Here is a 16,851-nt window from a genome sequence, read left to right on the forward strand (position 1 = left end):
AAAATGTTTGAATGTAAATTGTAACTACTGTACATCTTAAATTGTCACACTATATTTGTAATTTAAATATTAACATATTTACTTTATCTAGATTACTCTGGTGCTGTGTGTATTGTTGTTGTGTTTTAATTTTGATAAATGATTTGAATTGAAAAGTATGTTTCTTGTGTGTATAAATTGAAGGGGTAAATTATTCCAGGTGCTGACTTCTTGTCAGCACCTAAATACCAAACTACAGCTAAACATTTTTAAGAGGGCTGTAATATGCACATTGGAAGAAAATTACAGGTTAACCTTAAGAGAGTACACAAGGTGTGTGTACTAGTGTCTCATCTGCATTCACGATATGAAGTCAAATGAACCAAGAGCAGTAAGTCAAAATACAAGTTCAGCAGAAAACTGTAGAAGTTGCCTGAGTGGAGGTTGTGAGTGATACAGTCCCAGTTACTGATTTTGTTTTACTATAATCAAACATATTTTTTGGGAGAAAAAGTAAAAGTTGTGTTATTCTTGATGAATGATTTAACAGAACAGTTTCTGTCATTAACCCCATATGTATGGACCCTGTAGCACCAACTGTACGTACAGTACTCTTTAACTGCTGTGATGTACTTGTTAGTGATTATAGGAAAAACCTCAATAACAAAAATGAAAGTTTTATTATGTTCAATAAGGACTTTTCAGTAAACTCTCAAAAATAAGATTTATTTCAGAATGTATTTTAAGATAAAACTGTATACAAATATCTAATGCTTGTCATTGAAAAACATGCAAAGGCACATTTACAAAACAGTAATTATATCTTCAGGTTTTTGCATTACTAACCAGAGCTTTACAAAAAGTACCAAAACAACACAAAAAACAGAACTATTTTGTGTGAAATTATAATATCAGAGAGACATCCTGCTGGTTCAAACTTTCTTTACTGCCCAAGATGGAACAGTGTTACATGGTAATCAGTGAAATTCACATTTTCTTCACTCCTTCCATGTCAGGAATGTTTGAGAGAGAAATGACATTCATTAAAGACTAAAGACAGTGTCCATCATAGTTCATCCTTCACAATCGTTTCTTCTTTCTGGCTTTTGCGCTCACATCTGCACACAGCAGTGTGGTCGTCCGGCTGAGGCACCAGCTCCATGTCTGCATGTTGTGTTGGCTGTCCTGTCTGCCGCTCTGAGTACATGTGCAGTACTCTGTAGTAGTAACAGTAGAGTCTGCTGGGCTGCAGCAACTCTCTGGCCGCTGCCTGACCCGCTCTGGCAATCTCTTGTGCCTCGGAGTCATTCTCTTTGGCCCATTTGATTTTCTCCAACAGGTCCGACAGGTTTCTCTTCACAGGGACGTAGTGAGTGCCAGCTCTGAGATGGCTGTAGAAATGTTCATAAAACTGCGAGTCCTGCTTTAGAACCAGACTGTTCCCGAGCATCAGGTAAGGAAACCGATACGCTGCCACCGTTCCATCCACGTTCACTTGGTACTTGTACTGAAGAGAGATGAAACAGTAAATGCTTAAATGTGTAAGTGTCCTTACATGCTGTTTCTGAGTATAAACAGCTAGTTCTTGTCATGTGGGACAAGAACTTGGCCAAAAGAGGAGATGGCCTGAACGACAAGGCTCTTCCTGTCTCAAGGAGAAAAGCTGCACATTGTAGCTTTAAGTTTTGTGATAGAAATGATATACGGTACATTAGAATACAAGTATTTACTTATACATGTTCTCCTCACCTTAAAGAAGTCAAAGAATCCAACAAGCGGTGCCTTGCCTACATGTTTCTCCCTGTCTCTGAAAAAGAACCATCCTGTGATTCCTGCGTCCAACAGCTCAGGATTTTTCTTGGACAGAGAGGCCAGCTGAAGACGCTCCTCGCGACTGTCCCGACCACGGAAAAATGCCCGATCTGTTTTGTTAGCCCAAGGAGGCCCTGGAAGGAAGCGGTCCAAATGTTACCAAAGACGGCAGGAACCGAGAAGATATGTGGTCCTAAAAGCTCTAAAAGCATCAGCTTTCATAAATTATTACACATACGGTTCATAACTGAATATTCCATCTGCACTGGTGCATAAAACTTTGCACACACTTCTACTTCTTGTTTTCCCATAGACACAAGCTGTGTGGAGAAATTGTATGTACCTACAACAAGTTACATAATATTTTCCAGGGTTTTCACTTGTACTATAAAGACAACATACACCTGGAGTGAGGGTGGCTACTTCCCCTCACTTGTTTACATTCATCAACTGCCACTTCTTCTTACACAAGTCTGATGAAAAGGCAAAACCACACACACAAGGAATGACTGCAAATACAGCTGTGGGAGAATGTAGAACGGTATACAAATCTATATACTAAGAAGAGCATCTAATTAATCAGGATGGACTCTTGATTTAATTTCAAAACTATCAGTGGATTTGTCTATGAATTGTTAATTGACTGGTCAGTGCACTTTCTCATACAAAACACACTGGTGAGTGTAAGGATTAAAGCCAATGGTGAATCTTGAGGATCAACAGTAATAGAGGTAAGAACGTGGCCACTTAAGAACGTTTTCTAGCTTCAAATGTAAAACAGGACCTATTTTAAAATAGACCTCAAGCTTGAAAAATGACTAAAACCATAAATCGATTATCAAAATAGTCACCCATTCATTTTCTCCTGATTGACTGAGTGATTAATCAATTAATATACAGTGTACTGCAAAGACAAACTGTAATTCAGTGTGAATCTAAGGCACTTTAAGGAGGAGTTGTCAATAGTAATCAAAATTAAGTAAGTTTGGGCATGCATAAATATGAAGAGGTACATCACTTTTTTTCTAGACAACTAAAAAAACTCATGATAACAAAAGAAAAAAAACACATAATAATGAGTTGCTGCAGTCAAAAGAAAGATAATTTATGTCCAGTTTTCACACCAGAGGGCCCAGTACTGAACCCTGTAGCTCCCCCTTGCAGACAGACAAAACATCTGGTCAACCTGAACCAAGGGGTAACTATCATGGCACTGTGGAAGTTTATTTAATTGTAATGCCACCGACAGTAGCGAGGCTCCCAAAAATCCCTGGTTCCAATCGACTCCCATTCAAAAAGCGACAACTTCTCTCTAGAAATACTAAGTCAATCATTTTTTTCAATGATTCATTTTGGTCTCAATCGTCAAATTCAAGCCTTCTAATAAGTGTGCTGGTGGTTATTTTAGAAATCATTGCTCCATTCGTAAGATTTGAAGACTTACAGTAGCTTTGATGTCTGCTGTGTGGGCGTTGATTGACAGCTGTGACTGACAGTTGGCTCACCTGCTGCTCTCCCTGACTCCAGGACTTACTAAGGTCAGAGATTACTGTAGCAATATCTCAGTGAGTTTAATGTTACTTGATAATGATACCTGCCCTGTTGGCACAATTTGGCTAAAGTAGCTAACATTAGCTCACATGTGCAGCGCTCGGTGTTCCCTGTAAGCTAGCGTTGGCTTTAGTCCGAGGTGGCGCAGCGTGTTTCCAAAGTGTGAAACACAACACCCTGCACTCCTTAACTAGAAGGTCCTGGCTCCAAGCAGAAAAGATGGCTGCACCGACCTTCAGAACTTGTCAGTAAGAGTGATTTGTATTTAAAGAGGAATGCTAACTACCTGGCAGTACAGGAACAAATGTATGAACTTTGTCCCCATATACGGATTGGTAACTTATACAGACAGGGCATCACGTCACTGCTACATCAAGCCTCACAGTGGCTAGGGAGTGTGTGTGTGTTTTACCTGTATTGCCTTGGACAGACAGCAGATCATTGGTGACACCTCTCATGGTCTCCAGAGTGGAGTGTGTGACCTCATAGGTGGGGAGGACAATGTCTCGTGTCTCTGTAGAGCCGCACCAAGACAAGACTGGAACAGGCCCGGGACTGGCATCCGCTCTCCTGGTCTCTAACGGCCAGTCGCCAACATTGATGTAAAACTCCACATCAGGCACCCTCACCTTAAACAGCAGATTAAAGATCCCAGGACAACAGAAGTCAGTAATCAAGTGATGTCACATGGCTCTGACAGAAAGGTAATTTGTCATTAATGAAACATGGGTGCTTTTATGACAAATATTCCTGATCATAACGTGCATCTCTGGTCAAATAAGACCATAACAGTCTCTTGAATAAAGCTGTAGGAATAGTGGCCAAAACATGCAAAAACAGTGGTACAATCCTCACCTTCCTTGTTAGAGACAGCAGTATTTCATCAGAGAACATCTTGAAGTCGGTGTATTTTCCCAGCGTGCGGCGGTAGAGCTGATTGTTGATGATGGTGTAATGAATGATACCTCCTCTATTTGCGAATCTGCGAGGCACTTCCTCTCTGAGCTGCTGCAGGTCGACCGCTGGGAAAGATTTAAAGTCCGCCAGAATCTGAGGCTCCTTAGCGGGACACTGCATGACGTCCTGCCAGACGGAGGCATCAGATTCAGGACAGTCACAGTATTCATGATAGACTGGACCTGAGCATCAAAAATAAAAAAACAGGGTTAGATAAGAGAGCTTGCAGTTCCCACTGAAATAACTAAACTCAAAGCAAGGGGACATTTGTGACTTCCCCTTTTTTTCCCCTTTTGCAAAGCACCGGCATTTTTACATTTCAGATTTGTTTCACAAGTTGTAGTAAAGCCTAATTTCTGAGATAGGATGGACTTGCATGATGAACAATTTCCTCACACCATTTTTTCAAAGCATCTGATGTTCATCACAAGAACTGGAGGTAGATTGTGAAGTGACATGTTTGTGCTTTAGGCACAATTGCAAAATAACTTCCTCTATAAATGATGATAAAATGCCAGGATGTTCATTTATTTTGCATACGAACGACAGTGACAGGCTCTTTTTATGGTAAGTACTCATTGTGCATACATGTGGTCACTTTGGTGATACAGTGTGCATGTGCTCTTCCCACTCAGCCCTTCAGTCACTCTGTTTATAATGCATGACACAGAACACACCTGGTACAGTGTAGGGTGACTTGGCAACAGCAGCATCTTGATGGAGGACCTGGACTCTGAGGCCTTTCAGGGCCGTGCTGTACAGCCGGTACCTCACCAAGAAGGAGCCGTCTCTTCTGTCCAGAGGTGGAGGGACGTGGACACGGATGTGCTCATTATTATCCAGGGAACTTATCTTCACTTTAAATGTGTCTTTACCTGAACGACATAAGTGGAGAGCATTCAGTGACAGACCTGTTGACAGGGCTGCTGTAGCTTTATTACAGAAACACAGAACATTAATATATTTGATTATTTTGGTTGTAAAAGAGTCTTTTGTATCAAGGCTAGAGATCATCCAAGATGAATTATGAACACTAAAACTGTTTTGTAGGTTCAAAATTAGACTATTGATATGCTCTTGTCGACAATAACTTGAAAAGACAACTGTTATAATAGCAAAATACGTCTATAGCCTTGAAGCTTTAAATCTGGTGCAGTAGGAAATTAGCTTGACATTAGCTAACATTCCTTGGCAGTAACCGCTCTACTAGCGTTTCAGTGATGCTGTATTTACAATAATGACAATATGAGCACACACTGTATTTATAATGGTTTTACCTGGAGATAAAGTCAGGTTTTCTCCTTTGGAGTTGACCGCCTGAATGAAGAAGAAGCGGACTGGTAAAACTATGTCGGGGTTCAGCCCTGGACCCCAGATGAGACATCTCTCTGGACTGATTCCTTCACTGTCAGAAACCGGCAAGTTAACGCTAATAAATACGCATAAAACTATGAACCTGCATAGTAAACCGCTCTGCAAAGGCTTGACTAAGTCAACGCTGCGCTTACAAACCATATTCCTCCAAGAACGGATAGCTGGACGGCGAAACTTACTAAATATTGACGGCAAAGTTTTACTCCTCCGCCGACATGTTGGTGAAGAGAAACACGCCCATTACCCGGTGATGCCTTCACGGACGTCGAGAATGTGGGCTGAGGATTGTGAACGCACCACCAAAGACCTACATACTGTATATATTGTGAAGTATTGACAAAACAATCTCACCCACTCAAGGTCTACTTACTCACATGTTCTGGTGCTTTCAACTGACTGTTCCTGACCAGATACTACAGATAACAACCTCATTTGTTTAAAAATAATAATAATAATAATAATAAAATAATACAAAGCATGATTATTTAGTCTTTGTGTTATAATTATTATTGTCAATTAGGTATTACTAAATCTGGAGCTACTGTTTCTGTAGTTTAATGTTTGAATGCAGTGGACAAGATATTCTGGATGAAATAATTTACCATAAATTAAGCACACGCTGTTATAGACTATTGTAATATTTCCGCTGTCATTCAACAGATCTTCATGTATCTCTAGAGCCACAGTTTGGGGAAGTAGTAGGATCTTAGCTGCTTGGTGTGACAAAGCATCACACTTTATCTGATGTGTTTAAACAATTTCAGTTGAAAAGAAGAGGAACTTCAGTTTTTATGTCTTTATTTCACAGAAATGTACATTTTAGCCCAAAAAGTTTCATTTTAAAAGTGACAGTTGTCTTGTATAAAAGGTAAGCACAGAGAGGCAGTTTGATACTGTATAGTACACCTGAGTCTCTTGAACATTTATGTTACTGGGTCATTTTGATGGCAATTACATACACATTTTATGGTACAGGTTTGCACCAAGTGTCAATGTGTCAATGACATCGAAAATCACACATGTTTAAATGACAAAAGTAGTCTTATCAGCATTAGGCATACATAATACCCCTGTGATGTTGGATAGTATTAGATCATCAGTAGTGTTCATACATTGATATGGTTTTGTTTTGTGACTGGATGATTACAGAGAATAAACCAGTTTTATAGTAAATCACAAAATTAGTATGCAAAGATGTTTTCTGTTTTGTGTCCCAGCTTGTCTAGATTTGGCAGACAGGCATACTGGATCATCGGTGGTGGACCGCACAGGACAACCAGGACATCAGTGGACGGAGCAGGGAGGTGGTCCTTGATCATGTCGGAGGTCACAAACCCTGAGCTGTAGCGCCAGTCTAGAGAACAAGACAACACAGAGATAAAGACAGCTTGACCTTCAACCTCAGAGAACCTGATTTTTAATCAGTTGCAACTCATTATTTAATTATTTTTATAGCTACGAAACTAATTCACGATGGATTCTCTGAAAAAGTTCCCCTTTTAACACAGTTCTTATGCATACAGCCAAAAAACTAAAAGAGCCTCCATCCTGTTTCTGTGTGAGCATAATGTGACAAGATTTACCAAACTGTTACATCTATGGTTTAATCACGAGAGAATAATAAATATGAAACACTTTTTCTTCCTATTATTTTTACTTAATCTCTCTTTCCATTGTGCCTCAGAAGCAGCAGTGGTGAAGGGTGAGCAGAACCAAAAGGAGGATCTCTTCTTCTCACAGATAAGACATGACATGAAAAGAAAGAATCAAATCTGTGATAAAATGATCTGCTTAGTTTTTGATCTTCTCTGGGTGTAGATTAAGTTTTCTGCTCATAGTTTCAATGAAGTCATTAATAACAAGAAACACGAGAGGTTTCTTCAACCTGTGCTTTCATCCATACCTCCTTCCAGGGCAACCAAATAATGACACTACTAAGGAAGAGCAAGTGCACCTTTTCTAATGAATAATGATGAAGGGCCGATTTCTATTCTGTGTGGAAATAATGAAGATGCAACAAGACAGAATACAAGCAGCTTTCAAGGCCTTGACAACAGAGATTATGTAACAATATTATGCTAATTAATTTCTGTTCCCTTTAAGGATTATGCAAACGAAGACATGAGAGTTTTGCTAAGCTACTGTAACACCTTGTTGGAGATATCTCCCTGCTTGGCCTGCAGGGATTTTCTTCAGCTGAGGAGTCTTTGCTCAGTTACTTGCTCTGAATATTCAACAGTGAAACCGGCTTTGAGACTGATTTATTTAGTTTCATATTGCCTGCCACTGCACTAATACTCACATGTATATCCTGTATAGTTACATGATAAATCTATTCATGGAAAGTGTTTCCATCATGTCCTATATTATAAGAAGTAAGGTGTAATGTTCAATTCAGTAATCTTTTAAATTTGAAATGACCATTCAAATGACAGTGTGACTGAAAATATAAAGCTAGACATGTCATTTTTATTGTGATATTTTGTATTTTGCTTAAGAGTTGGTGTTATGTAAGTGTATGTATAAGGCCCAGAAGACACATTTTAGAGTTTTGTTCACATGCTATTCAATGCTCTATAAAGGTGCAGCACTTTTAAACACTGATATACAGTATTATTGTCACATTAATTAAGCCCAACTGTGATACCTTTAAAAAAAACTGCACTGCAAACAAGACAAGTCTACAGTCACGCTCTGTGCACAGCAGTACTTCAAATTCAATCTTAATGTCAGCATGCTAACATGTTCACAGTGACAGTGCTAACATTTACCATGATTACCATCTTAGTGTAGCCTGTTAGCATGCTAACATTTGCTAATTAGCACTAAAGATAAAGAACAGCTGAGGCTGGAGGGTGTGTCCTTAGTTTTGCAGTTGTTTAGTCATGACCTGATGATGGCACTAAAGGAAAAGTCATTGGACCACCAAAGTTATGACAATTCATACTGAGGGGGACATGAATATCTGTACCAAATTTTATCGCAATTAATTCAACAGTTCAAAATAGACATTTCACTCAAAATCCACAAACGTCAACCTCATGGTTGTGTTACAGGAAAACTCAGGGGATCATGAAAGTCATAGCATTCATCCTTTGGGAACCATCCTATAATTGTTGAGATATTTCAATCTGCACCAAAGCTGTGGTGGCAGACCAACATTGCCATCTCTAGAGCCATGGCTACAAGTCTGTTTAAAAACTAATTCAGTTTCTCACTGAGTCTCCTTATTTATAAAGGTGAGGTAAGATTATTTTATTTCTATCCAATGCATACTGTTTCATTCATTTCATTTAATCTCAAATGCAGTTTCTTGTACTAGTGCATCCAGTCTTACCCAGTTTTTGTGTCAAGACACTGACATTGACAAGAAAATCAGTAAACAAGGGGAACTATATGGCAACAAGTGGAATCATTTAACTTCATTAGGATTCATTTTTCTTGTTTTATTAAAAATGTGTCATGACGCCTAAATCTATGACCAAAAGTCTTGATAAAGATGCCCACTTAAAATCATACAAATTTGTAAAGATGATACGGCTAACATGTAAGCAAACTACTACCTTTTAACACATCCAGCAGATACAAACCGACATTAACATTCATGTAAAGTCATGTTTCTGGCAACCTAATGAATATGTTAAATGTCTAAATGCTCCACTATGTTCACCAGTTAGCCACTTTGTCTGTCTGCTTTAAGGTGCTGGGTAGGTAGCGTTCAGGGGTTTTTTAAGACTGATGCAGCTGAAAATGACACTGATTAAAGTGACAAACTGAACCAAAACAGTAAAGTTGGAGACCATAAAACCAAAACAGTGAGCTGAAAGAAGCTAAAATACTCTGCAGAGCTGAGGGGAACTGTGGAGTCGTTGATAATTCTCTGTGAGTTTATCACTACAAGCATCCCAATTGTTAATATAAAAATATTGATTAGTGAAGCTTTAAAATATAAGGGTTTTTTGCACAGTGCATTAAAATGTTTTGTAGTGCTAGTGTTCAAAATAATTTACAATTCAATTTAATGCCACATTACACATTAAAGTCCACATTACACATAAATACTATTGCTTCTTTGGTCAGAGGTAACATTTTTCCACTGCCTGCAGCACCTGCCATTGTAGGAAACTCTGTAAGCTTTAGTTGTTTGTGATGGAAAAACAGCACCCACCACCTGATCTGATGTTAAAACACTACACAGTGAAACCTTTATCACAAAGGGTAGTTTGTATGAAGTGTGAGCCACCAGACACCTTGTTGTTAGGTCCATAGTTAAAGAAATGCTGCCTTACCCTGTGGAGGTTTGTCCAGCGTGTACCAGACCTTAACTTTGTCAGGATGGTTCTTCTTCACCTCCTCCAGCTCCTCCCTCAGTAGAATATCTTTTTCAGTCTGAGACAGCAAGTGACAGAGATGTTATTTCTCCAGAGCATTTTCATTTATGTACAGTAATACTATTTACCAATGAGACACAAGGAAAGCTTTCCCAAAACAATACAGTCTTGCACAGAGCTGACCTGATTAGCAAATATGAGAGAGCACTTGGTGTTGTCATTGGGGTCTTCTGTGATCCTGCGAATTAACTGCAGCATAGGAGTTATACCTGTGATGGTAAAAGACATCAGTTAGTCTCAGGGGATGTGCATGTCTATCTGAGGGGATGACAAGGAGGAAAAATGTTGCCTTTTCTCATTTCACAATAATATGGTATTGTCAACAGTGGGGCTGCAAAGAAAATATCAAATGAACCTGAAAGTTAAACTATATGACAGCTACAAGTGCTCAAAAAGAGAGAAAAGCCACAGAACTTGTAGAACTGTTCACTTTTTACCTATACAGTAACAATCCCTCTATCTGCAACACACAAATATAATCTATAATATAATACAACAGGCAATAGGTGCAATTACAGGAATCGCTTTTTTCTCAGAGAGCAGGATATTTCATTCTGCAGAGATGTTCCTTTCAATCAATAAATGCATTAATTACAATAATTCATAAGAAATGTAAATGAACCTGTTCCACCAGCGATCATGCCAACGTGCTTAAACTTTTGAACCTTCGGCTCTGACTTCTTGTCAGGTCGGATGGAAAACTGACCTGAATAGAAGAGAAGAAGTCTCAATGTCAGTTTGTATTTTTGGCCAAAGCAGCGCAGACACAGTCTTATATTGTACCACAGTGACATCTGCTGGGGTAAGTATATACAAATACAGGAAGTGTTTTCAATATTCTTTCATTATTCTTTCTGTATTTTTCCTTCTTTCTTTTCACACACACACACACACACACACACACACACACACACACACACACACACACACACACACACACACACACACACACACACCATACCATTCCCCTTATAGACCAGCAGTCCATTGGGTCCCCTGAAGTCAATGGTGTCTCCAACAGCCATGTTGTCCAGGTGCTGAGACATCTTCCCTCCATCTGGGAAGGAGGGGTGACTGTTCTTATAGTACACCTGGAGATGTTACAGAACAGTTTTAGTCTTTCATCTTATCGCCTATCAGTGGCTCTTCAGGGCATTGAAAAGATGTTTTCCTGCTAATTAGTAAATTTAATGGGCGGGAGTTTCTGTTTTGTGGCAAGCTGCATCCAAAATATCAAAACATCCACTTAAAACTATTAACATGTTCTTTTGGCCAGTTGGTCTCAGCATAACAAGCTGTAAACACAACATTGTGTTACCACCTTATAAAGCTGATTTGCGGAACATGTTAGCAAACAATTGCTTATTTAGACCTCCATTAGATTAGCATTAATGTGGAATCGTGTTTTCCGTCCACCTGACAAATGTAAGTCCAATATTTGCTCTCCTTTTAGCTCTGTTTTGGTTTCTACCAACTAATGACAGAAATATCTTGCTCTTTAGCTGCTAAATGCTCCACCATGTTCACCAGTTAGTCACTAACTTTGTTGCTATTTGATGCTGAGCAGGTAGTGTACAGTGGAGTTTTTTCATTAGCATCTTTCATACAGCTGCCTGTTACAGCTGGAAATGAAAGAGTGATGAGAGTTGATAAAAAAATGTAAAGTTGTGGCTGTAAAACCAAAACAATGAGCTGAAAGACACTAAAATGCTCCAAGCTGTGAGGAACTGCTTAGTCGGGTGACGTTATTGTCATTGGATCCATTGCTAATAAGAAATTATTGATTAAAACAGCTTTAAGGCTAAAGTCTTATGAGTCTCCTTTTTTAAACATTAGATATTTAAATTGATTTGATATTTACTTTATTAGATTTTTACCTTTTTGTGGGTCCTGCCAATGAGACAAGTGTACAACCTCTAATAAGCTACCCTGTATAAAGGGTTCAAAGGTTTTGACTTATAGCTTTAATGATGGCAATTTATAGTAAGCCATTTATAGTATAAGCCATTATATTGCTCTAGCATGAGTGACACCAAGTGTTGTGTCAATTTGGTATGGTATGGTATGGTATATCACTGTTACAGTATGTCAGTTATGTTCCACTGTCATGTACCACTTCCCACTGATTCTTACTGACATATGCCACTATTGATCATGACATGCTGCTATGTGGCATGTGGTGTGTTTTAGTGTCATATGTTTGACTTGTGGTATGTCACTGCTGTTCAACTGGCATATGGCACACAGACACTTTATGTTACTGGTGTAAGATGAATCTTTACTGGCATGTGCTGCTGCTGTGTGCCACATAAAAACGGTAAGTCACTGGTGTGAGCAGTAGGACATAACAAAAACTGCTTACCATCAGCTACTTTTCAATCTGCATTTGCAAATGCTTGGAAGCTCGCAGCTTTTTTGGCAGCATTTAACATTTTCAACTGCAGACTTGATGGAATATTATCATGACCCTTTACAATGACTTTCTAACAACCTGACAACTATATTAATGGCTTGAATGGCTTAAAAAATAAGTCATTAATAAAGCCATTAGTTACAACCTATACTTAACAAAGGATGACTTAATAAAAAGTGCAACTGACATAAGATATCAAAAAAGACAATGAGGTAGACAGCCGATACCTACAACAACCCAAACAAAATCCTATGAGCCAATTCATGGTGTTTTCTGTTGTTATGTGTCATATATCAGTAATTTTAATTACCTTTACCACAAGGTCGACATATCCCTGGTCCTCATCACTGGAGACTGGCGTGTAGGCTCTGACCACCAGACTGCCATTCACCTTGGCTGACAGGTACACATGCTGACCTGGTGCAGAGGACAGAGAGGAGTCAGGATAGGTGAGGAGTGGGTTTGAGGGGGGGAAATGCATGAGGAATTTCAAAAACTATATTTAGGCTCTTCGTTCACGTCCACAGCATTATTTTCAATAGCTAATACTATGATATGTTTCACTGCAATTTGGGACACTAATAAAGCTCTAATACAACAGCATATACTTTTTTTCTTGAAAGACTTTTTATTGTTCTTAATCACATCTATGTCCCCTAAATGTAACCTACTATTCTTTGATGTGTTGCACTTCAGTTGGTGGATTCATTCATAGATCAAGACGGACCAAAACTCAGCAGGTCTAAGGCCGAGATACTAAAGCTTCATAAGGAGGAGTACACTGAGGACTGACTGAAAACTTACATTAATATTGAACAACTGCTGCAGTGTGCTGATCATGCTTTGTTCTCATTAAGATACTTTGAATCATCTTACAGTAAAGCACTGGTAGAAAATTAGTGTTTCAGTACCTACTGGCAGTCCAAGGATATGAGCTGAAGAGGGAAGGCCAAACCGAAATTTCTTTGTGTCATGGCTGATTTCCTACACAAGGACACACACAACAAAATCAACATGAGAGCACATAACCTTGCTAAATTGGATCCCCAGGCTTAAAACACATTAAACTTCACTGTTCTGTTGGTGGGTCAGTCATTACAAACTCATACTGTGCAGCCAGACCCACAAAACTTGATTTTGAATTCTTTGGAGATCCCAGAGTCAGTCTGAATTGTGGATAAAAGTGTATAAAGTAAAGCACAAGACATCCAAAATGTTTCCATTTGAAGTGATGGTGCGGCCATAAAAATAATGGAGTCTGGGGTTTGAATATTTCACTCATTGAAATCATCATTTAGTTTTACAGACATATACATTATTTCCAACCTTAAAACTATTTAACCAGGAAACTGTGTGTTAAGGTATTTTACTTCAAAAAGCCCACATATGAGCTTCAGTTACACAACAGATTGATGATTTGATTTTGATTAGTTTTGGTAACAAACAATATATACAACAATACAGTACAAACATTCCTCTAAATGGGGCATTTAACTAATGTCTTATATCTGTCTGTTATAGTGACACATTAAAACTAAAACAGTGGTTGGCCAACGAAACATGACAATGTTTAACCTCCGGGTTTCATCAATTTCATGTGGATTGACACTTTTTGTTGGCCAGCCATGTTTTTTGTAGCAAATAAACTAGACTATAAATGTAAGCTCAGATCTTAATTTCTGCAGTGAGTTATATGCTACATTGTTCCCTCACATTATCTATCTGCATTGTATTCATGACATAGCAGTTGAATATTGTGTTATACAAAATTAAAGGGGCACTCCAGCAATTTAGTATTGTACTTCCATAGTATTTGGAGACTTACAGGAAACAGATTTAAAAAATCATGGTCAAAATCTAAAGAGCAGGTCCCATTATGTCATCATCAGGGTTATTTTTTCAAACTTAGTACAGTTCCCACTAGAGCTACAGACTGTTTTGATACGTGTATGTATGTGTGTGTGTGTTTGTATGCAGCCTACCTGTTTTTCTATTAGCTGGAGAGGATATTTGACCGCAGGGTCCTGCAGAGTGACAGGCTGCGTCTTCTTCTTCTCTCCTGCAGAGCCTCGCAGGAGGAAGTACAGCACCGTCACTGCCAACACAGAAACAGCCACCAGCACAGGGATCTGCAGGACAGAAATCACATACAATGTGGACACGTAGAATGCACAAAACTAAAAGCTGCTCCATTTTTGTAGAGATAATATCATTCTCCATTAGTGCATTTCATTTTGCCGTTTTAACATGTTTTATAAGTTATACCCTCTACTATGACACTGTTAAGAACATGAATAAATGAAAAAAGACATGTTGAATAAGATAAATAAAATAAAAGATTCATTCTCACCATGTTGATAGTTTTAACATGTAACAAAGTGTGTCAGAGCTTCCTTCTCCTCACACAGCCTGAAAGACCAGTCCACAGAGTAAATGATAGCCTCATGGTCTCTCTCTCTCTCTCTCTCTCTCTCTCTCTCTCATACACACACACACACACACACACACACACACACACACACACACACACACACACACACACACACACACACACACACAAAGACATAGTGACGGGCCTCCCAAGGGGGCGTGGCTTGCTGCTGGGGGAAAGGTAACACACTGTTCAAAGCACCAATAGGAGGACAGATCCCATCATGACACTACATAGTACAGAGGTGGTGTACAGGCAGTGAGGAGCAGAGCCATGAGATCACACCACTGGGAGAGGGGAGGGGAGAGCGAGAGAGGTTACATAACACACACTGTAGCTGCTGAGACCTTCTGGGAGAGAGAATAGTTCATTTATTGCACAGAAGAAATGACAAGTATTTGTAATATGTTTGAAAGCTGGTGATCTTGGATGGCTGTGCATAAAACATACAATGCACTTCTTAAACAGACTGAAGTCTTTCCTCAGGTTAACTTAAACCGAGGATAAGAACTATGAACAATGTTTGAATGAGTTCAAAGTCCAAAACAAGTGTTTGTTGAACCTGTACAAAAATCATGCAGGGAAACAATGATCGTATAAAGTTTATTGACCTTTAATGACATTATAACAGATAAAGTACAAAGTGCTCTACATAAATGATGCAGACAAACATGAAAAACCAAAACTAAGACAGACATAACGTAAAATAATTAAGCCAAACAAATGATACCAATGTTTTAGAGGTGCTTTGAAAGGAGGTACCAGTTTTGTTTAACAGATGTAAAGTAGAACCTTGATTTCCAACCAGAGGTTATTATAGCAACAGTAGGGGAGACAAAAGTCCACGACTGGAATAGACCTTATGCAAACTCACTATCACATTCCAACTATAGCTGCTTCACATCCGGTTGAGGTCACAAGCTACAGTGGCTTTAGTAGTGTTAGAAAAACGCCTGGCAGAAGGCATCAGGTTCTTGATTATTCTTCTCATTATTCTTCTCATTATTATTATTATTATTATTATTATTATTATTATTATTATTATTATTATTATTATTATTATTATTATTATTATTATTTTTACTGTAGTGATACATTAATTTCTGCATCATTTCTTATATTATTGGATGGATTTTTTAACATTTATTGTTAGTATTATGACTTTTTGATGTAAGACCTATTTTTTAAATGACAGACTTTGGGAAACAAATTACTTTTTTTTGTTGTCTTTTTCGTAGGTGCAACTTGTATAAGGGAGTCAGTTTACCTCTGCCTGAATTTTCCACACCCAGGTTGAATGAGATCTACCATGACCTTCCCACTGATGTTGCTTTGCTGATGACAACAATGGCTACATCTACTGTACCTTGGGTTGATTCTGCATTTGGGAAAGTGCAACAAGGAAATCTCCTGTCATATCACTTGCCAACAAGGAGACCCCCAAAAACCCATCCGCACACAGATGCCCCCTTCTCCCCCACAGCAGCCACTTCAGCATTACAGATTGGGACCCTCTTCCTGTTCTTTTGGCCTGGGTCTCCCTGACCTCACAGGCAGACATCTGGGACCTGCCAGAGAAAAATGCTGACCCTTTAGATTTTACATGGAACAAAGTCATCAACAAGAAATCCTCTGTCAACCATGATGTCAACCATCCCAGGTCTTAACAGGGACAGATGATCTGTTTGTCACTGATAGATCAGGCATACAGCGATGAGATCTAGTATCCAGATCCTCTTTGATACTAGTACAGTGTACAGAAAGTTGCTCTATGTTGTGATGATCCCACTGACTGTGGACTAGTGGATTTCATATCTATCAGCAAGGTCCTGCTGTTTTGAGCCTAATGCCGGATAGATGAGTAACAGGAACATCTCATCTATGGGTTGCAGGAAATGAGTCTGTTCAAAACAAAACAATCATCAAAGTATTTAATTCAGTTA

The 16,851-nt window shown here is 38.9% G+C and overlaps 2 protein-coding genes across 2 annotated transcripts; both read right to left on the reverse strand.

The window, feature by feature from the left end:
- Positions 1 to 684: 684 nt before the first annotated feature.
- On the reverse strand, positions 685 to 5,899 carry poglut3 (protein O-glucosyltransferase 3). The gene is made up of 6 exons (XM_042412639.1): positions 5,577 to 5,899; positions 4,977 to 5,174; positions 4,198 to 4,481; positions 3,755 to 3,971; positions 1,729 to 1,925; positions 685 to 1,486 (listed from the first exon to the last, which is right to left on the reverse strand). Exons 1-6 carry the CDS (start codon positions 5,812 to 5,814, stop codon positions 1,046 to 1,048), a joined length of 1,575 nt encoding a protein of 524 aa, XP_042268573.1. The 5' UTR covers positions 5,815 to 5,899; the 3' UTR covers positions 685 to 1,045.
- Positions 5,900 to 6,454: 555 nt separating this feature from the next.
- Positions 6,455 to 14,917, reverse strand: LOC121897867 (NADH-cytochrome b5 reductase 2). The gene is made up of 9 exons (XM_042412640.1): positions 14,828 to 14,917; positions 14,460 to 14,606; positions 13,389 to 13,461; positions 12,788 to 12,894; positions 11,026 to 11,155; positions 10,687 to 10,770; positions 10,188 to 10,273; positions 9,963 to 10,062; positions 6,455 to 7,027 (listed from the first exon to the last, which is right to left on the reverse strand). The coding sequence occupies exons 1-9, from the start codon at positions 14,828 to 14,830 to the stop codon at positions 6,855 to 6,857; spliced, it is 903 nt and encodes a 300-aa protein (XP_042268574.1). The 5' UTR covers positions 14,831 to 14,917; the 3' UTR covers positions 6,455 to 6,854.
- Between the last annotated feature and the right edge of the window lie 1,934 nt (positions 14,918 to 16,851).

This window comes from Thunnus maccoyii, chromosome 5 (assembly GCF_910596095.1).
Source record: "Thunnus maccoyii chromosome 5, fThuMac1.1, whole genome shotgun sequence".
In the NCBI taxonomy this organism is placed as follows: Eukaryota; Metazoa; Chordata; class Actinopteri; order Scombriformes; family Scombridae; genus Thunnus; species Thunnus maccoyii.

Excerpts from the sequence above, each read along its gene's own strand:
- poglut3 (XM_042412639.1), bottom strand. The coding sequence starts at position 5,814 with ATGGTTTGTAAGCGCAGCGTTGACTTAGTCAAGCCTTTGCAGAGCGGT. Across the intron at positions 5,175-5,576 it reads AAACCTGACTTTATCTCCAG|GTAAAGACACATTTAAAGTG; the intron begins GTAAAACCATTA and ends TATGTCGTTCAG. Across the intron at positions 1,926-3,754 it reads GTCTGTCCAAGGCAATACAG|GGCCTCCTTGGGCTAACAAA; the intron begins GTAAAACACACA and ends GCTTCCTTCCAG.
- LOC121897867 (XM_042412640.1), bottom strand. Across the intron at positions 13,462-14,459 it reads TCCAGCTAATAGAAAAACAG|GAAATCAGCCATGACACAAA; the intron begins GTAGGCTGCATA and ends GTCCTTGTGTAG. Across the intron at positions 12,895-13,388 it reads TATCCTTGGACTGCCAGTAG|GTCAGCATGTGTACCTGTCA; the intron begins GTACTGAAACAC and ends CCTCTGCACCAG.